The sequence below is a fragment of the Phalacrocorax aristotelis genome, chromosome 3 (genome assembly GCF_949628215.1).
Source record: "Phalacrocorax aristotelis chromosome 3, bGulAri2.1, whole genome shotgun sequence".
Lineage (NCBI taxonomy): Eukaryota > Metazoa > Chordata > Aves > Suliformes > Phalacrocoracidae > Phalacrocorax > Phalacrocorax aristotelis.
Genome location: NC_134278.1, coordinates 24,998,269 through 25,019,997, shown reverse-complemented (window position 1 = coordinate 25,019,997; position 21,729 = coordinate 24,998,269). Strand labels below are relative to the sequence as shown.

At 36.8% G+C, this 21,729-nt stretch overlaps 1 protein-coding gene across 1 annotated transcript in view; it reads left to right on the top strand.

Moving 5' to 3' along the window:
• CSMD1 (CUB and Sushi multiple domains 1) overlaps window positions 1-21,729 on the top strand; it is a 1,237,849-nt gene that overhangs the window by 578,007 nt on the left and 638,113 nt on the right. The window contains exons 4-5 of the mRNA XM_075086937.1: window positions 4,919-5,113; window positions 18,632-18,839. Coding sequence (XP_074943038.1) covers window positions 4,919-5,113; window positions 18,632-18,839 — 403 coding nt within the window. The remainder of the gene's footprint in view (window positions 1-4,918; window positions 5,114-18,631; window positions 18,840-21,729) is intronic.

The window sequence follows — 21,729 nt, the reverse complement described above, 5'->3', positions numbered from 1 at the left end:
TTCTCCACAGACCTTCTGAAATTCCTCCCAGTGTTGTTATTCCAAAGCTGTCAACCCATTCCTCCCAGTGTTGTAATTCCAAAGCTGTCAACCATATCAAAGGACTCTCTGACGTCCTCCTAACTTATGCTTTTCCCTTCATGTGTGGTTTTGCCTGTGGCCGCCAATATAAGAAGGTAGTCTTTGGAAACAAATAGGGACTGTAACAGAGGGACTGTGGAACAGCAAAAATTAGGGAAGTTTGCATTTGGCTGAATTTAGGTGCAACCCAGAAAACTTTTACAGTTGTTTCAGGAAGAACAGGAAATCAAGAACAAATAACATAAATACTTGTAAAGTCTTGTAAAGCTATCAAAATAAGTGAAGGAAGAATATGCACCATGCTCCTTCCTTTCCTCTTTCCCCTTCCTATTTTTCTTAATTTGAATTAAGCTACTTTCTGAACTTCTGCTGTCAAGTTCCGACTACCATGTGTGTCATTGGCCTATAAAAACTGAGCAACTGATTCACAGAAGGGTGAAGCTTATCTGTAACTGACATAAGCAGTGCGAACTTTTTGCTATGAAGGCCTCTAGGTGATCTTTGCAATCTAGTTTATGATCGTGATGCCTGAGGGAAAAAAACCAAACACAACAAACCAAAAACCGAACTGTTGTGTTCTCCTGAAACCATTGTGAGATTGAGCCTCTGAATAGTAGTTTCAGCAAAGGTTAGGAATTTAATTTTCATAGTTTTATAACTGAAATCTAGATGCCTTACTTATGTAATAATTAATACAAGTTGGGCAGCCAGAGACCTCAAATCCTTCAGAATTTATTAGAAAGTATCTTTTTTTAACTTGACCTCTTAAATCAAAGTACAAAAATATCTTACCAAAACAGGACATTACACTGCCAGTAGTTGTCATGATGGGTTTGAGATAAACATGGGACAAATGTATATGCATTGCTAATTGTGTATTTAAAGACTCTTGCTTTCTAGCGTGATGACCGTAGTGAGAAAACTTAGGTGGAATAAGATGGTCATTCCAACATTTATTCAGTTCAATGACAGCTACCATTTATAAATTTTTTTTGTTATCAACCACTGCTGTCTGATTTTAGGTGATTTCTCTGTTACAATAAATCAGTGAGGGGTAGATGAAAGTCTAATAGAAATCTAATATACCCAGCAAAATGAAGGAGACACTCCAGAAGAGAAAGCAAAGGATCATTATGTTTAAGGTGCTGGGAATATGCTTTCAGGTGACCTGTGTTGCAAATAAATATGGAGTTTAGCCTCAGAAAGAGTATTCAAAAGGCTGTGTAAATAAATACTCTGATAGAAGCCATCTGAATATGAGTAATTTGTTAAATATGAGTTTATTTAACCACCTTTGATTATTCATATATCATCAAAAATGCTGGCATTTCTCTACTACATTTTACAGTCCTGCTGTGGTGTAGACTTTTGCCACTGCCTTATAATGAATATTAGTGTTATGTTTTAGCATATAGATTATTATGTTTTGAATACTTTTCCAGGAAAATAAATATATAACATGCACATCATTAGTTTAAAAAGTCCATTAAAACCTTTGGCATGTTATCTAATTCATAAATTGCATTATGGATTTGCATTTGTCAAACATACTGTCTAGGATGATACAGGTAATGTATGAGGATGGCCCATCATTTAATTTTAATTTCATTAATAATTCTTACTGCACAGTGCTCCAGATTGATCTGTGCTAGGAAGTGAAGTCCACACAGGCTCTTATGTCTGTCATAATAGTGAAGATACACTCTTCAAGAGAAAATCTTAGGAGATGGATCTTCTTGGCTATCCCTTTGCACATATTTTTGCTTTTAAAATACTAAGATTAAACAGATTCTGTTACAAACACTGTATTTTGTTTTTTTCAAACCTGAGAAGGACTTGAGTGAAGAAAAATGAGATTAAGCATGCTATCAGAGAACACTCTAACATTAGGTCAATATAAGGAATCCATTACATTCAGTGTTTCTCTGTAGTATAGTTTATAACTGTTCCTAGTACACAGTGAACATCAAATTATTCTGTGAATCAAGCATCTTGAAAATGAAAGATGCTGTGACACTGGTGCTTCTATGAGCTTCCTCCAGGAAGTGGCTGCAGATTCTCAATCCTACTGCCAGTAGACCTCAGTAACACTACAGAAAAATATGGGTCTTTCACTGAAAACTTGGCAATGAAGTTAAAGCTTGATATGTAACCTTTGCATATGATAGCTTTGGTCAGCTAGAAATCTTATAATCCAAAAATCAAACTATTTTGGTTGCTGTCAGGAACCTTCAAAGGTAATTAATCTTAGGTCCAGACTAGAAGCAGTAAAGTCTATGCAGGTGAAATTTTGAGGCTACCTCAATATACTTCAATCGAAGGTTTAGAAAAGCACATAAATAATGCAGTTGAATGCTTGATCTCGACAAGTAGAGAAATCTTGTAACTATTACATATATTATTGAACATGGCTGTCATTCTCAGACCACTCATCTTCTACTGGTTTTTAGGAGGTTCTGGTAAAATGCATGCCAGTTTCAAGATGCCAAGTTCCATTTTGTCTGGTGTTCTTGACAGATGTAGTGGTAAGAAAAGGTAGAAGATCACCATATTTTAGGGGACCTTCTTTATTCAGAAGACTGATTTGCTGCAATACAGTCTCAACAGTTAACCAGTGCCAGTTGTCATGTGTATGGCAGATGTAGACTTGCTGTGATGTGTTTCCCTTGGGAATGCAGTTTATCAGAAATCATAGTGTCTTTGAATAATGCAATTTTTTTCCAGATAGCACACCCACTCATAAAAGTGAATGCTGAGTTTTGGTTTGTATAAATATTGCTGCTTACATGGGATCTTACGATAAAACTACTTCATATTACAGTGCTTCTTAAAAAATGTTTTGATTTGAAAATAACAGAAAGGGACATTCTTGTTTCAAGTGCAGGTATTCTCCTGTGTCAAAGCACGTAACAGATTCTTCTTTGTTTGACTTGTCTTGCCAAATTACCTGGTTTAACCTACCATAACTGAAGTAGCAAAAAGGGGAAAATTTGCAAAGAGAGAGGCAGCATTTTTAATAGTTATATAAAACATATAATAATATAGAGCAATATATGCTGTAGCATATAATGGATCATTGTCGCCAACTTCTTGGAACGTAAATTAGTATCTTTATTCTAATTATTACGATGTCTTAAAATAATTTTTTTTGTTATATGTATTCATTCTTATAGATGTGAGTCAAACACTGACTCTCTTTCCAATGTGAATGAGCACATCCAAATAAAGATCTTAGTCTATTAAGACTGCTGAAACAGCACAAAAGAAGTTGGGTATCATATTGTTTACTTCTAGCTTCGGTACCTACTCACTTCACAACCCTAAGTGGTTCCTGTAATGCATAGAAATCTGTGATCTGTAACATTGGTACAACATTCATCTAACTCATCATTCACTAGAGCATTATGTGGCTTTTGTTACCTTGTTAATATTTATAGAAGATTTTGGGATTTTTCTCATGACAGGATGCTGTAAGTGAAAGCTTTCTCTCTCTTAATTGTTTTAGCTTTATATTTTTTTGGCCTTTTCAAAAATTTTCTATATAATTTTGGTTGTAACTTAAGTGTAATTATGATCATTTGAATGCCAGTGTGACTAACTGAGTAATGAATTAAGGGTGTGCATTCAATAATTGAACTTACATGGTATAATGGGGCTTAATTAGCATTGATATATTGATATAATGCTTTACAACACTCTGAGGATGTGCAAGTATTGAGTAATTAATCCTGTCAACATGCAGGTTAGTGAGGTTAGTATGGTAATGTTTATTCTGCAGATGGGTAGAGTAAGGAAAGACAAAAGTATGGGGTGAAAGAATGTGTCCATGGAGCATGTGGTTTCTAAAACGAGACCTGAATTACATATAAGATTTTCAGAGTAACATTTCTTTGAACACACTTACCTTTTGAGCTCTATTCATGACATATTTCAGCTTTCTGCATTTAAATGTTCTGCTGTAAAGGAAATTAAACAATGTTAATTTGTACTACTTCAGTGAAAGGAATGGCATGCTACTAATAGCTTTCAAATGAGATCGAGAATTAAAACAATTCCATTTTTCTCCTCCCCAACATACACTTTGCTTTACCTATGCAGAGGAGTATCATCTATAAACTAACTGATAATCTCTTCCAAATAAGTAATGCTTACACATGATAGTAACTTGCTGCAATAAAAAAGAAAATAAGTGTGCCCATTCATATCAGACCAATGTCAGTACTTAGTCATTGCTTCCTTTGTATTTTCTGTTTCTGTTAACAAGGATTGATGTAATCTATTTTCTGGAACCTGGAGTAATTTGAAAATAAGCAGAAAATAAAAATTTTTTTTTTCATCTACTTTAGACTTTAATTTACTGTCAGAGACCAGTTAATTATTGGAATATTTTAAACTGCTATTCTATCAACTAAAAGGAAAACTGTACATAAAGTGCCTTCTACTGCTTGGATTCATAATGATTTTGTATGAATATTTTTGCAATATTTGCAAAAAAAAAAGCTAAATAAAAATTTCTTTTACTTTGTTCTGAGTTTTGGAAGAAACAGCAAGATATATAGGATATTTTGTTTGAAAAATAGATATGTAAAAAACTTCATTGAAGGGCTGTTAAACCAAGAACTGAGTTTTTAAATAGCTTTGAAAGAGTTGATGTCTGTTATAAACTGAAATCTTTTGTAAAAGTATATTCTATAGTCTAAATTAATCTTATTTGTATAAGGAATATTGTTTGAAAACTAATAACAAAACCAGTTATTTAATTACAATAGTTTGACAAGTATATATTGCTTCTTTCTGCAGATTTTAACTGTAACATTTTTCCTTCTTTCTTTGACAGTATTACCTAGTCATACTTGTGGCAACCCTGGAGAAATACCTAAAGGAGTACTTCATGGGACAAGATTCAACATTGGAGATAAAATCCGATATAGCTGTATCTCTGGTTACATCCTAGAAGGCCATGCCATGTTGACATGTATTGTGAGTCCTGGAAATGGTGCATCATGGGATTTTCCAGTTCCTTTTTGCAGAGGTAAAGAATAAAGAAATGAAATATCTTTAAAATAATAAGAGAATATTAAGACAATATTAAAACTGCAGATTAAATAAATTTATTTTGCTTATTTTTTTATTTTCTAAATGTAAATGTACTAATATATTGTCTAAAACTCTGCACCATTCAGAACTCTAATCACAATTGAGAAGCAATGATTCCCCAGAGTTTACATTCAGAGGTGGATGTTACCTACTGATCTTTTTTCCTTTTCATTTACATGGGGGGTAGCTATAGCAATCTGACAGGAGGACCTGGCAAATGCTCTTGCAAATTTCTGCTTTTGGAAACTTTCTGCCAGGAAGTGGAAGCTTGACTTCTTCAACCATGTTATCTGTGAAGGGGACCTCTGGTGGTCCAATCCCTCTGAGTCCAATTCAAAGCATGGATAACTTCAAAGTTTGGTCAGGTTCCTCAGGGCTTTGCCCAATAGAAATTTTAATATCTCTATGGATGGAGATTCTAAAGCCTCTCTGGAAACCTGTTCTAGTGGCTAGCCGCCCTCATTCTCCTGTTCAATTCTAATTATCTTTTTATAGATTATGTCCATTTCCTCTTTTCCTGTTGTGGAGCTATGAAAAGATTCTCACTCCATCTTTCCTAAACTAAACAGTGTAGTTGTTAGTTAGATTTTCTCATAACCTACTCTTGTCCAGCCTGAAAAATAAATCTCCCTCATTCTTAGTCTCATACATCATGTTCTTCAGCATCTTAACCATTTTAGTTGCCCTTCTCTGAACTTGTTCTAGTCTGGCAGTGTCAGTGTCTCTTTTGTACTGTGGGACCCTAGGGTGGACACAGCATTTGAGATGGGGCCTCCTGACTGTCAAGTAGATGAACTCTCTTTACCTTTCTCTCTTAGCTGTTGGCTATGTTCTTGCTCGTGCAACCTAATATGAGGTAAGCATTCAATGCTGCAAAAGTGCACCACTGACTCAGCTTGTGTTTCACCAGGACCTCAGGTCCTTTTGTCAGAGCTGCCACCTAGCAAATATTTTTGGCATGGGATGATCCTGTTCCAGGTATAGGAGTTTGCAGTTGTGTTTTGGAATTTCATGAGATTCCTGTCATTCTTTAAGCTTGTCAAAGCTTGTTATGAAAGCCTGTCTGTATGGCAGTCCTGCACTTCAGGGTGCCATCTGCGAACCTTGTCAGGGTCCATTCAATCCCATTCTCCAGACTTGTGGTGAAGATATATAAATTCAGGCCCAGTTTGAATCCCTGAGTAATGCTGCAAGTTACTGACCACTAGCTTGACTTTAAAAAATTGGCCTCTGCTGTCTGAGCCTGATGGTCCATATAGTTTTTCACTCACGTAGTAGTCCACCTATCCAGTCTATATGCCCTCAATTTGACTACAAGGATATAGCGGGGAACTGTGTTGTGAAAACTTTGTTAATGGCAGGCTAAAACCTTTCATCAAAGAAAGCAGTCAGGTAGCCAAGGACGATTTGCACTGGCAAAAGCTGGCAGTTCCTGTTCACCTTTTTGTGCTTTGTGTGCTTGGGAATGGTTTTCATAGACACTTTCACCATAATTTTCTGGAGGTCTGAGGTGAACTTGACAGATATACAGTTGCTAAGATCCTTGCTTTTTTTGAAAATTAGAAATGAGAAATTATCTTTTTTCCAGTCATTGGGAATCACACTTGATTGTCACAACCTTTCAAAGATGATACAGAGCAGCCTCACCCTGTGGCACACCAAGATCTTTCAGGTGCACACTTCTATAGTTCCTTGTGTTGTTTCTCATGTTCTGTGACTGCAACTTTTGTTTGCAAGACTTCTCGATTTTATTGAGAATTGGGAGGCCTGAGGGCAGCTTTTCCTAATGAAAAGGGAAGCAAAGAGGCCATTGAGTGCCTCAGCCTTTTCCATGTCTTCATCACAAGGTCACTTACCCCACTGAGCAGCAGGCTGCTGTGTCCTCCCTGTTCCTTTTGTTGTTGATATACCTATAGAATGGCTTCTAGAATGACTGCTCTTCACATTCCTCACCAGTTTCATTCCATGCGAGCTTTGGCCTTCTTCCTTCTATCCCTGTGTTCCTAAGCAACACTTATATATTCGAGCCTGTCCCTGCTTTCACATTTTGTACAGTTTTGGGTTTGAGGTTTGGGGCTTTTTTTTAATTTTTTTTTTTGCATTTCAGTTAAAACACCTCAGTCAGGAATTTCCTGTTCAGCCCCAGCAGTCTCCTGCTATGCCTACTCATTTATGTACATAAATAGATGCAACATTCTTGAGCTTGGAGCATCCTGGGCCCCTTACCCCTTCAGGACAGCTGGAGAGAGCCTGCCTACCACTTCACAAATAAATTGAAATCTGCTCTGCTGAAGTCCAAGGAGTTTATCCTACTACTTGCCTTCCTTACTTCCCTCAGGATCTTCAGCTCATGGTTATTGTAACGACAGCTGCTGTTGAAGATCATTTATTTGAATGGTTCTTTTTTCCTACACCTAGCTGGCCTGGCTAGTGTCTGCATTTAAAAAATTCTTCCCAATAATCTCAGAAATCTAGTGGGCTACTTGTCCTCTGCTATGCTGCCATCCACACAGATGTTAGGATTATTAAAGTCTCCCTTGAGAAGCAGAGCCTGTGATTGGGAAAATTGTAAATGTTTAAAGGTTTTGACCACTTCTTGATCAGGTGGTCTGTAGCAGATATTCACCATAATGACCTCCTTGGCTTCCCCATCTCATTCTAGCCCACAGGAGCTCAATGAGCTGTTGCCGGTTGTGCAACAGAGCTTTGTTCACTCGAGATCCTACTTTGTGCAGGGTGCTGCCTCTCCTTTTCTTCCTGCTTTTCCTGGGAGCCTGTGTCTATCCATTGCAGCCCTCCAGTCAGATGAGCTGTCCCACTAAGTCACTATAATCTCGATGATGCCACAGTTCTGTGACTGTACATGCACTTCCACTTTGTCCAATTTGCTTCCCACGCAGCACATTTTTGTGCACAGACACTTCAGCTGGGCTTCCAGTCATTTTGCTTTCAGAGGGGGAGAGAAACATTCATTGCCCTGTCCCCTGTATTCTTCCCTGGACCTGTTCTTCCACTTACCTGTAGGTTTTGGCCTGCATCCCTGACAAACTTAGTTTACAGGTCTCCTCACTAGGTCAGCAAACCTGTTGCTCTGTACAGCAGATCCCATGTCTCCCCTGCTGCCCTCATTCCTTGAAGAGGATACTGTGGTCAAAGAAGTCAAAGCCCTGTTGCCCAGCACCAGCTACTTCATCAAGTGTTGTTCTGCAGGAGTCTGATGCTCCTGCCTGAGCTTTCTCCCTGGTGTTAAGGAGAACCCCTCTGGTCTCCTGTGCTTTTCACCCTAATCCCAAGCTCTGTGGACACTCTTTACTGCTCAAATTCTCCATTGGCAGTATTATTGGTACCAACATGGGTAAGCAACAAGAGATAGTTGTCTTCTGTAATAATTTGTAAAGGTTTCTTGTGACTGGAGGGTCTTATAATGTAATTCCTTACAGCAAAGAAATATTTTATATATTTCTGTGCTCCAAAAGAAATACAAGAGTTAATAATCAGAAAACCAACAGAGATTTGGGTCATGTCTGTTGTTTGTACTTTATTTCAACCAGTATGCAACAAAGATTTCTTTTACTAGTGCTTCAAAACCAGGAAGAAACCAAAAATTTTCTAATCTTTCAGTTGTCTGATCTTGGATGTTTTTTTTTGTCCTTCTGATAAGAAATAATAAACAGGTTTCAGAAAAATATACATGCCGTAAGTTCATGGTATCATCAGTGTCTACTAAATATTTGTTCCATTTCTGTGGATACTGCCCGTTTTGGCGGTGTTTGCTCCATACAAACATCTCTAACAAAATGAAAAATTTGTTCAGCATTTGTAACTCTGTAAATTTAGCCTATAGATACAAACTCAAGTGGGGTCCTAAACCCTGTGTAGAACTTACATGAAATCCAAAGAATTCTGTGTACCATCTGCCAAGAAATGAGAACCATAACAGAAAAGTTATTTAACAGTTAATGATTTATGTGAGCTGAGCCATTGCCTCAGTGGATTTTTAGAGTTCACGTGGAATGTGGATTTGATGAGGGATTTTAGACATTCCTCATTTTATTTCATTTTATCAGTCTGGAACATATGCCATGAGGTAGCCCTTTCCATTCACTCTGTCTTCCAGCAAGAATGTGCCCCTATTGTTTCTATAATAATCTTGGTCTTTTCCATGAAAGCACCTTTTGTTATAGTTTTGCTTCCAGATGGTATTCTTCTTTCTTGTCATCGTGAAGTAATTTCATGTCATCCATGCGAGATAATATAGCAGAGTTAAATAAACCTACATGGTTTATATACTAAAAAAAATCATAATAACCTTGTTCTCCACGGAATGTTTCCCTAGCTTTGCTGATGCTGGCAAATTACTATTTCCTGCAATTTTGTTGCTTAATATTTTCAGAAGCATTAAGAAGCTGATGTCCAGTAATTTAAACATTGTCTAACCGCAAAAATGCTGTTTCAGCTAGAAGAAAATTCTAGTGAATTTCTCAGCCTCCAGGAGGATGTAGGGAGCTTTGGTTCTTGTACCCGCCATTTTGTTTCTCTGGCTGCTACTCAGTTCCAGAGGTTCCCTCTTCAAAGTATAGCCATGTGGAGGGTAGTGGAGCTGAACTGTACTGCAGATTCATTGATGGCTTAGAATGAACTCTAAACAGGAAAAAAAGGTGCAGTCAATGGCAGAAAGTTTAGATAATTTGACTGTCAATAAATTTGCATTATCTTTTTTTTTTTCTTCTGTTTCTTTCAATAAACTATGATTTTTTTTGGTGTGTAAAGATATGGCAACTTACAAACTGGAAAAGATAGAAAACAGTTTCCCAAAAATAGAAAATAGACCCCAAAGAAAAGTTCAAAGGCAAATTTTGAAAAGATGAGGTGATTATTAAAATTTAGTGCTGTTTTTCCTTATGGTAAATAAGAGCAACCATGGACTTTTCTGCTATGAGAAGCTAATCAAGAAGTTTACCATGAGTTTCTGCAAAAAATTCTATAGGTGGCTTACAAAAATTGACAGGGAGAATCAATGGCCCATGTAAAATCTGTTCTTCTGTGTTTTGCCCCAAGAATTAAAAAGGCCTTTGTTGTCTCAATCTTGGCTACCATAATAGTGTCACCCAAAACATTTGCCTTCTTTATCTTGAGGTCGCAGTTCTTTGCAGTACAAGTCTGAAATGCTTTGAAAGTTAATTTCATTCTCTGCAGTAACTCCACTAATAGCTGATTTATGATATGTGACTACTTCTAAATGAACTTTATATAATTAGGTTCTCAATTCTCAGTAATTTTGAGAATCCCTAGTTGATGATATTTGCATGAGTCTGGATTTTTATGAAGCTAACATTAGGAATACAAATTGGATTAGTGATATTACAATGGTAAGCTTTTTCTCACAATGAAAATAACTGTGAGGATAAGAACATATAACATGTTATCATTAAAAAGATACCCAATTATTGAAGGGAAAATAAAGAAGACAAACCAGTAAAAGAGATCGTATGTCAGAAAGGTCCAAAAGGATCAAGTAATAATTAATTAGGTTCCAGATTTAAGAAATGGTATTGGAGAAATATTTGGTGAAGAATACATAATCAAGAAGGTATTCTTAGAATAGATAAAGCGAGAAAGGAAGAAGAGTTTGTGATTCACTATAGAGTAGGATAAACTAAATACAGAGATTCAGAGCTGATATTGTTAAAGCATCTAGCAAAGACAAATTCATGTTTTTTGGTGTTATCCATACTTTCTGAGGTAGAAAGTAATTCTCTGATGAAATTTCTTCTCAGTCTCTGAGGTTCAGACAAATACGATTGTATTAAGGTAAGGGGGAGAAAAAGATGTCCTGATCCTATCATTTATCCATGTTTATAAAAAAAGCAGAAAAAATAAAATGAAAGAAAAAGAAAATTTCCCAACAATTCTGCTTATTGATGTTGTGTTACAGGATAAAGTGAGATTATTTCCCAAATCTAATTTTTAGAGTGACAAGGCAGATTCCTGCATGAGCAATTTTGTTCGCTTTCAGAATAATCTGAATTGGTGCAATGTTTACATTGAGATTAAATTTGAATGAAATTCATTGTGACTGGTGAAATAGTAAGTCAGAAAAGTGTTTCAGGAAAACCAGATAGGATATACTGTATAATTTCTTACACAGTAGTGCTGGACTGTCTACATCACACCCAACAGAGACATAGACACAGCTACAAGTATTTTCTTTTATATACGTGTGTGTGTGCATGTGTGTATGTGTGTATAAGTATATATATTCACACATGCATATATTTATGTTTATATATTCTTGTTCTAACATATATCAGTAGGTATGCAGGGATCCGATAAAAAAATGAAAAGATGCCAGCTCAAAGCTGGATCTGTGCAATAAGGTGCCTGGAAGGGAGGAACAAGAAGTGAAAATTGAGTTGAAAAGTACAATGGAAACATAGTAAAGGTGTCCAGAAAGATGTAGTAAAGTCAAAGAACGAAAAAGAGGACTTCAGTCTGACCTTTAGGAACATGAGCAAAGTAAATGCCAGAGGAAGATGCAATAATTTACTAAAAATTAAAAACAAACCTCAGTCATAAAAAGATGAAGTATTCCATAACTGCACACCAAATTCTGGGAATAACTGGATTAACTTTCTGAATTATTAAAAAAAATATATGTGAAATCTTCAGCAATCATTAATTTGCCCTTAAAGAATTAAGCCTTTTCTCTTTTTGCCAAAAATTAGGGCTTTACTATTAATTTCTTGTAGACTGTTATCTTAAGGGTTCATTATCAGTGTTAAAATAAGAATATTTTCTTAAGGGAAAGGTTATCATATCACTGGAAAACAGTTTAGGATACTTAATTTAAAAAGAAGAGGGTCTTTCCAAGATATCCAGAAGACCTTTCTTTTATTTCTGTGGGGGAGAGAGTATGAGATTCCAGACTGTTGCATAATTTTTGAACTTATTAATCTAGCTATCTGCTCTTAAGAACAAGTTTTTGCATGGAAAAGGTGGCAAAGTAAGGTGTTTGATTTTAAGTTTGCTCAGGCATGTACTATCAGCTAATAACTGAACTTTTCTGCCAGACTAGAAAATGTTTTGTCCATTACTATTTCTGTCTTACTTGAAATTTATAACTTTGTTGACAAATAGATTAGATTTCCTCTCCAGAATGGATGGAGGGGGAATAGGTCTTTGTAATATAACAAACTGATATGATAGAATTAATAAGAATTGTGAAATGCTATGAAATTAAGCACAATGTCTAAAAAGGAAAAACAGACCAGTCTCAGACTCCAGGAAGTACAAGACTACCCCACTGAGTCCAGTATTGTCAGGGCCAATAACTACGGGAGAACCTCACTAGACACTGGGGACTGCATAGATTAAGCTTACTGAACCTTCAAAGCTGGAATGTTCAAAGTAGTGCTACAGCTGCAATGGATACCCACAGGTGCCTAAACAAATTGCAACAATTTCTGTGTTTCTATTTCGTACATACTATTAACTTGGAGTGAGAAATCTGACTTTTCAATATATGTAAAATAGACACTATTTTCCTAAACCACAATAATTTCTGAAATTTTAACAAAATAAATCCCATTCTACTTAGAGAGCAATCCAAATTATTTTGAAGTGTCCTTTGAAAGCCCTGGAGAGAGAAATAAAAATCATCTTAGATGCATGGTCTAATGAGTATTTAATTTATGTGAAGTTGATCAACAGCAAGAGAAGAATTTGTGAAAGGGAGACAAAATGATTAGAGAACTTATCTGGTATGCAGTACATCTGGATTCAAGTGATGACAGAAGACAAAACAAACAGCCTTCTGACTAGTGTCTATTTTTTAAAACACAGAAAAGTAGCACAGGTGTTAGCTTTTACCTATTCAAAATAAAGCCTATAAAAAACTAAAAAAATTAAAGAATATTAGAAAGTAAGGGTGAACATTTTGATGGTTAAAGAGCAGCTGCCAGTTGGATCAAGAAGTTGTCTGATGAATGTGTAATGTTACACCGTTGTAACACTTAGTGATCTTTTTGGTCTTTATGAGTCTGGAAGTTTAGCAGCTTGACAGTTGGCATTGACACACTAAAATTTATTTTTAAACTTGGCATTGATATATTATGGTTTGTTTTTAGGTTTTTATCAGTAAGGCATTTTAAAATGGTAATTTTAAAGTCTTATTTCAAAACATCATTTAACTGACTCCTCATAATAACCATTTCCAAAATATCCCAAGCATATATCTGTGACAGTAGTAATTCATTATTATATCATAGGTGGGTTTTCAGTACTGAAGAATTTTATTAAACAAGGTACAATTGTCTACTTTTTCACAAATGAACTACAGAAAAATACCACTTAATAAAAAATTGAGTAAATCAATGGATATCTCAAGTTGGAAGGGACCCATAAGGATCATTGAGTCCAATTCCCTGCTCCTTGCAGGACTCCCTAAAACTAAGCCATATGACTAAGAGAGTCATCCAGATGCTCCTTGAACTCTGACAGGCTTGGTGCCATTACCACTTCCCTGGGGACCCTGCTCCAGTGACTGACCACCCTCTCAGTGAAGAACCTTTTTCTAATGTGCAGCCTGAACTCCCCCTGACATGGCCTCATTCCATTTCCTCATGTCCTGTTGCTGGTCACCAGCGAGAGGAGATCAGCACCTCCTCTTCTGTTGCCCCCCCTGAGGAAGGTGTAGACTGCGATGAGGGCACCCACCCCTCAGCCTTCTCTTTGCCAAGCTGAGCAAACCAAATTACCTCAGCCACTTCTTGCAAGTCTTGTCCTTGAGACCTTTCACCATCTTGGTCACTGTCCTCTGGACTCACTCTAATGGTTTGGTGTCCTTGTTATACTGAGGTGCCCAAAACTGCACATGGTACTTGAGGTGGGGCTGCAGAAGTGTGATGTTGAGTGGGACAATCACCTCCCTTGACCTAGGAGGCCAGCTATGCTGTGCTTGATGCACCCCAGGAGAGAGTTGCCACTTTCGGCTGCCAGGGCACACTGTTGACTCATATTCAACTTGCCATCAATCCAAACCCCCAGATCTCTCTCCATGGGGCTGCTTTCCAACCTCAATAAAGAAAGAATTATTTCAGTGATGTTTTTAATAACGCATGGTAAATAATGTATGCCCAAGGTTCATTCAGAACCCTCTAAAGCTGCAATTTTCTTTAACTGATAAGACTTACAAAATGTGACTCGAAATGACAATATGTCATTTGATGTCATTTGATTTATAAAATATCATTCAAGTTTTTAATTGCATCTGTTGTGTTCCTAGTAATAAAGAGGTAAGTCAATGACTACGAAAGATATAACAAGGAAAAACTTTATTACTATAAGTTTTGTACTGCAAGACACAGCTATGTTTTTATCAGTTATATTACAATAGTAATTTAGTAAAATGATCTTTCAAATGAGGATGTTTCAGTATAAGTTAAAGTTGAATAGCCAATTCTGATAATTTAAAATCAGAATCTAAATTAATTTTGAAAGGTTAGATGGGTTTTAATTTTTTTTTTTGACATTATGCGATAAACATTTTTCACTTGCATAAATGTTTTATTAGTTTTTGTATGAAAAAGGCATATAGAATACAGAACATTGCACTCTGGAATGCATTCATGTGGGAGGTGAGGAAAGTCCAGTAAAAATTACTGAATGTTCAAAAGATATCTAAACCAATTTAAATAAGGAAGTTTTCTATGATACTGTTTCTGTTCTTACCCCGTCCTTGAATATCTGCTTAGTAGTGCTTGCATCTCACTTGTAGCAAGATCTCATTTATGCAAAACACAGCTTACCAAAATTGTCAGATGTTATTTTTGGTGAAATAACTCTTTCTAGTTTGAAGAAAAATGTAAGATTTTTCATTGACTGCTATGGTTCCTCAGTGATTTGATTTTTACAAACATTAACTTAATGGATATGTTTATCTCTTTTATCTAAGCTACACAGCTATACAGTATATATGTATTTGTCAAGTGGTGCCATCCATATGTGCTTGTGTATGTACTTTAAGATGCATATTCTCTAAATTCAGAGCACTTAATTCCTGACTATTAAGAGATCCAAATGTTTGTAGCTTTATACTTCAAGTAGTCATTTATGCTGATACAAACAGCACTTTGTGCAGTTGCTTACAACTTGAAAATAACCATGTGCTTGAAATTAATTACTGCACATTTTAAAATGCAATTTGTTAATCACTTAGAGTTTGAATTCATGAAGCCTGAGGCACTATCTGCTATCAAATTCTCTAAGCACAGTGATGCATTAAGATTCTCGAGCACTGTTCTAGCTCTCTCAAAAGCATGACATAGAGAAGCCCATGGCCAAGAAGGATGATCAGTTCAGGGAGGCCAGCTAGCTTTGGGGCCAGCTGGTGAAACACAGTGTTATGTCCAGACAGTTTATATCTTCTATCCTCTGAGTAGTGTGGTCACATCCTGCCTGCCTGTGCTCATTCTTAGGCAATTTATTACGTTTCAGTGTTCAACAGTCTGGTTGCTTTAGCCTGGCTGCCACCTATAATGAAGGAAGTCCCTAAACCATGGGAAATATGTCAGAGGAAAGATCATTCTGTGCAGCTGCTGTTGCTGGTCTTTCCCTAACACATCCACATCTGTCAGAGAGAAAATACTGACTCTCTGGTCTGAGTTAGTCTCTGTGGTCTGCCCTGACTGATGTTCCCTTTCTATTTCTCAGCTAACTTGGGTTCTCACAAACCTCTTAGAAATGGTGTTACGAATAGATTAAAAAGCTGTGCATCCCTCTGGGCAGATATCTGTAGTAGCCCGAGTCCCTTTGGCTTTCATTGGTAATGCACAGCGTATAAATTTAGATTTTTGCATGTGAGTGCCAGAAATAATCAACTACATAAGCCTTCCTTGTCAGCTGTAAAATTCAAAGCTTTAGAGCTCAAAGCTTATTCAAGGGCTCTGCAGCAGAAACACTGACTAGCATTGTAATTACCACTAACATGTTACTTAATGTCAGTATAAACACAGTGGGAGATGGTGTCATTGAGAATGTTGTCATAACAAAATTTAACAGCAAGCGGCTAGTACCAAGAGTTAATGGCTGACTTAAGATTTTGCACATCTTGCTGGTTACCGTGGATGGGAAAAGCCTATGTGCTTTCAAGAATACAGATAGAACCTGTATGCATTGTTAGCTGGAACTCATACTCTTACATCTGGATTAAAAAAAAAAAAAAAATAAATTCCCACAATGTTATGACAAAATGTGAACAAGTAGAAAGCCTGAAAACAAAAGAGAGGGTGGAAATCATCAGGTTTTGGTTTTTGATGGTTCATTCAAACTCTGATACTGATGGTGACCACAGTGGAAATTAACAACTCAGTGTTAGTTTCTGTACTGAAGTATTGGCACAGGATGTATCAAGTTAAATATTTTTTCTTTGCTGGGTTAGATGATGATCTGAATTTAAGTGCTTGAAAGCTATACAGTTTAAAAAGAAAAGGAAAAAAAAAAGGTAATTCTAGATATTATTGGATAACAAACCTTTCTGATTTGTTATAGATTTACAATAGTTTTTAAAATATTGTAACCTTTGCATGTATTTTGCACCAGGAATTTTGACTCTGATCCTTGGTTTTATCTGTGAGTTCTTTAATTTTCCTGTCCTTTCCCCTTTCATCACTCAGAGGCACAATGGTCCTTTCAATATGCACTGTAGAAAAAAACAGGAATTGAGGGAGGAATCACAGAAATGGCCCAATTTCACCAACAAAAATAAATCTTTTAGGAGCATAGATCTATTGTACCACTAAAACTCCTTCATTTAAAAAAGAGGAACACATAAATAACAGGGTCCAGAAAGTACGATATGAAATTTATCGAAAAGACCTGCCCTCCATTGGGAAATTTGAATGCCAAGAAATTACGAAACTCATTAAGGCTTTGCTAGCCAAAGTTATGTTACATTTCTTTATGTCAAAATTTACTTTGCATATAGAAGAGTAAAGGTAACTACCTGTTCGAATCTCTTCAGCAGCTTTGTCTTCTCTTTTTACTCAAATTAATGGTCCATGCAATACTTGTCAAAGAAATTATTCTGTTTCTGCCTTTCTCCCAATTCTTCCTTTTATTTCAGTCCCTTATTAGCTATTGATCTTCTTTTAATAGTCTTTTTTTTAATATCCAGCCACAGTACTCCTCTTCCTTTGATTCAAATGAATCCTTCTTCCTTCAAATCTTCCTTTAAAACTCACTTTCACTGACAGGCTTTAAACTGTGATTGAGAAGAGCAGCTCTACTCCTACCCCTCTCTCTTGTCCTAATGAGGTATTCAGTTATTATCCTAATTGGACTGTAAGGTCCTTGTGTCATGCACCTTGTCAAGCTATTTGGTTTTAAACCTCCACATGCACTTATAGTATGCAAATAATACCTAATGATAATAGCAGTAACTAAAGATGACAAAACAGATAAAAATTAAATGCTTCTGATCATCCACCTATGCAGAAATATTTTTAATTGCTATTGCTGTAGCTTTCGTAGCCACTTTATAAAACACCAAAAACCACATGATGAATTTTTAATTTTTTATTACAATGAACTGTATGGATGACATCTTGGGTTTTTTGTTTTTAATTATATGTTTTAATACCCAACAGTAATAATAATCAGCATATCTTTAAACCTTTCAGTGAAGCCTTATGGGGTAAGAAAGAGTACAAGTCTGCCTAATCCTTTGGCAACATATTAAACAACATTCCAGGCTTAGCAGGAAATTCCTATCCTCTGTATTTTTAAAAATTTGGTTAATAACCTTTAAAAAATATATGTTATTAACTGATGATGTGTGAACCTTGGAAGGTCCACCTGGCAAAAAAAAATTCTGAATTCATTTGGCATCTGTAAACATCCTGATTCAGAAAAAAAAATGTGAGAATGGTTAGTATGATTTTATTAATGCTTCCTAGTTTAGGACAACATTTAAATATCTAAGAATATTTTTTTTAATGCTTTTTTTTTTTTAGTTATGAGAAATGAGAGAGGTCTTTAGAAAGAAATACATATTTTAAAATTTATATCAAGGAGACACTAACTGTATTTCTGTGCTTCTCTACCCAGTTCATTCTTAGGCTTCTTCTATGGACACTTTCACAGAGCCAAAGTACAAGCTCTCCAAATCAGCTTATACTAGGTGTCTCTGCTAACCTTATCCTTGTTCAGCCTGGCACTAAGGTGTCGTCAAAAAGGAAAAAAAGTCAAAAAACCCAAACCAAAGGTCTCTGCAGCCTAATGACCAGAAAGTGTTCTATTCCTTTCACCTGGATAGTATTTTGTTGGTCTGTGTGCATGTGTTTGTGGGTATTCTACGCACGGAAGGGAAGAGCTGTGTTTGCTATGGCAGAAGCAAGGATGATGCTTCACTTGTTTGAAGTGCAGCTCCACTAGTAATTGATATTCTGTTCATCAGCTGAAGGAGCTTGTGGAGGGACATTACGTGGGACAAGCGGAACTATTTCAAGTCCTCACTTCCCTTCCGAGTATGAAAATAATGCTGATTGCACCTGGACCATATTGGCTGAACCAGGAGATACCATTGCTTTGGTCTTTACTGACTTCCAGTTAGAGGAAGGATATGACTTCTTAGAGATCAGTGGAACAGAAGCACCTTCAATATGGTAAGTCAGAGATCTTGTAAAGATCTCAGTTTCTCTTTTGCTTTTTTGGTGAGTATTTTGAAAAGATATTAAAAGATATTTAAGATATTTTCTACCTGTTAGTAATGAACATTTTCTTATGAATTCTCCTTTGGTCCCTTTCACCCTCCAGAAATTTAAAAAAAAAGTAGTTTGCTTCTGCTTCTTTCCAAATCTTGATCATTCCTCTTATTTTCCTCCATCTTCAAGAGTTATATTTGTCAGGCATCGTAGCAGTGAGCATATATTGGTGTTACGTATTTGAACCTGGTATGAGAACATGTTCTGATGTTGTGTCTTGGATGGCTTATTATGATATTATACTCCAACAATGTACTCCAGCAAAACTCAGCCTCACAGTAAACCAGGAATATATAGACAGCAAATAGATACCATGTTATTCTAATAGGGTATAATACAGTCTTACTACATGTACCCATGTATGCAAGTATTATTATTTTATGTTGGCTGATGTTAAAACTGCTTAGCAATATTAGGGCTTAGTAATTATGATACTGAATTTACATTCTCTGTACTAAGTAAAAGATAGTTCTGTCTGTGGGAATGGATTAAATTGCAGAAGAGTTTTTATCATGATTTCTCTGCATGCTAGATATGCAGGGTTTTTTTTGGTTTTTTCATCTCTGAGAATGTCTTGTGCTTGACATATGTGCCATTGCTATAAAATGTAGCCTAGAAAAATATAGATCTGCTGCTCACAAATGACTGATGGTTATTACCTTCAGAATGCCTTTTGGAGATCTGAAGCATTCTCACTATTACTTTAACGTCATGACAGGCCAGGCAGCGCAATATATTAGTGATTATGAAGTTCTAGGTAGTATCTGATCTGTTGAAAAACCCTGTCAAATAAAAATGTGTGGCAACTGTGCTTGGCAAATATGTAAAAACTGTGTTTTGAAGATACTTCTAGATCTGTATCACAAGATTACTGTCTACCATTTCCACATGACCAAAAGTTTTGTAACAGCAAGCAGTGAAGCAGCTTTGTATCAAATTACGTGCTCATGACTGACCATCTGAAGTACGATATGTGAGCACGCCATTTGCCTGTCTCTCATGCGCAGACATGCACAACAGCCATCAATGCCAATGGTTTCTAAGGACCAGAAGCTGAAATCTTGAAGGGGAAGAACTAATGGAGGCTTGCTGCAGAACACAAAAATCTGTCCATTTAGTTTTGTGTATGAGGCTCTAGTAGACACCTAACAATATAATTGCAACTTCATTGCAAGAAATTAATCTGATACTGAATTTGAACGTATATATGTTCATATGAATAAGAACATATTCTTGCCCTCATTAAGTGTAAGCTTGTACTCTAATCTTAGAATCATAAAAGCATAGAATGGTTTGGGCTGGAAGGGACCTTTAGAGGTCATCTAGTCCACCCCCCCCCTGCAGTGAGTAGGGCCATCTTCAACTAGATCAGGTTGCTCAGAGCCCCGTCCAACCTGGCCTAGACTATTTGTAGGGATGGGGCATCTACCACCTCTCTGGGCAACCTGTGCCAGTGTTTCACCACCCTCATTGTAAAAAAGTTCTTTCTTATATCTAGTCTGAACCTACCCTCTTTTAGCTTAAAACCATTACCCCTTGTTCTGTCACAACAGGCCCTGCTAAAAAGTTTGTCCCCATCTTTAAGTACTGAAAGGCTGCTGTAAGGTCTCCCCAGAGCCTTCTCTTCTCCAGACTGAACAGCTCCAACTCTCTCAGCCTTTCTTCATGGGAGTGGTGTTCCATCCCTCTGGGAATTTTTGAAGTCATCCTCTCACTCATGCCAACAGGTCCGTGTCTTTCCTGTTCTGAGGGCCCCAGAGCTGGACACAGCACTGCAGGTGGGGTCTCACCAGAGTGGAGTAGAAAGGCAGAATCACCTCCCTCAGCCTGCTGGCCATGCTTCTTTTGATGCAGCCAAAGATACAGTTGGCCTTCTGGGTTGCAGGGTATATTGACAGCTCATGTCCAGCCTTTTGAGTACCTCCAAGTCCTTCTCTGTAGGGCTGCTTTCAATCTCTTCATCCCCCAGTCCATATTGAAATGGGAGGTTGCCCCAGCCCAGGTGCAGGACCTTCCACCTGGTCTTGTTGAACCTCATGAGGTTCACACAGGCCCACTTCTTGAGCTTGTCCAGGTCCCTCTGGATGGCATCCCATCCCTCAGGCATGTCAACAGCACTTCTAAGCTTGGTATCTTCTGCAAACTTGCTGAGGGTGCACTCGATCCCACTGTGTATGTCATTGATGAAGATATTAAACGGTACTGGTATCACTTATACCAGTACAGGATCAGTACAGGACCACTGATAAAAGTTTGGAGAACCTATGGCAAGTTTTATAAGAAATGTTTAAAAGATTATTGGATAATTTAGAATGAAGCTACACATTGAGCTATATTTAAGCTGGAACAGTTACCATAGCGACATTAGAGCCATACTAAATGTAGTGCATGCTGTAATCTGCTAAAATCAGCTGTGTTTTTAAATGTGAAGTTGTTCCCTGCTTAAAATTTATGATCTAGAGGTGTATCATCTTAAAATGTGACTTTTTAAAATAATTGCTCCCTTTTATTGTATCTGGCATCATGTCAATAGCTTTGTACAGTAATTCTGTGCTAGAAGACACATATTCTATTAGCTCAGTCTGATAATTATGATTGGTTTTTCACTTAAAGGAATATTTCCTGTAAAATAAGCCAAATATCATCCTAGTGAAGAGCATAGAAAAGCATATACAAGCACTGCAAAAACTAGAAAGAGAGTGAGAATAAGGAAAATAATTTCAGTCTGATGATTCTTGAAAGATTTTAGTGTGTGGTGCATAGGTCTGGATTACCCTCTCCAGACATATCA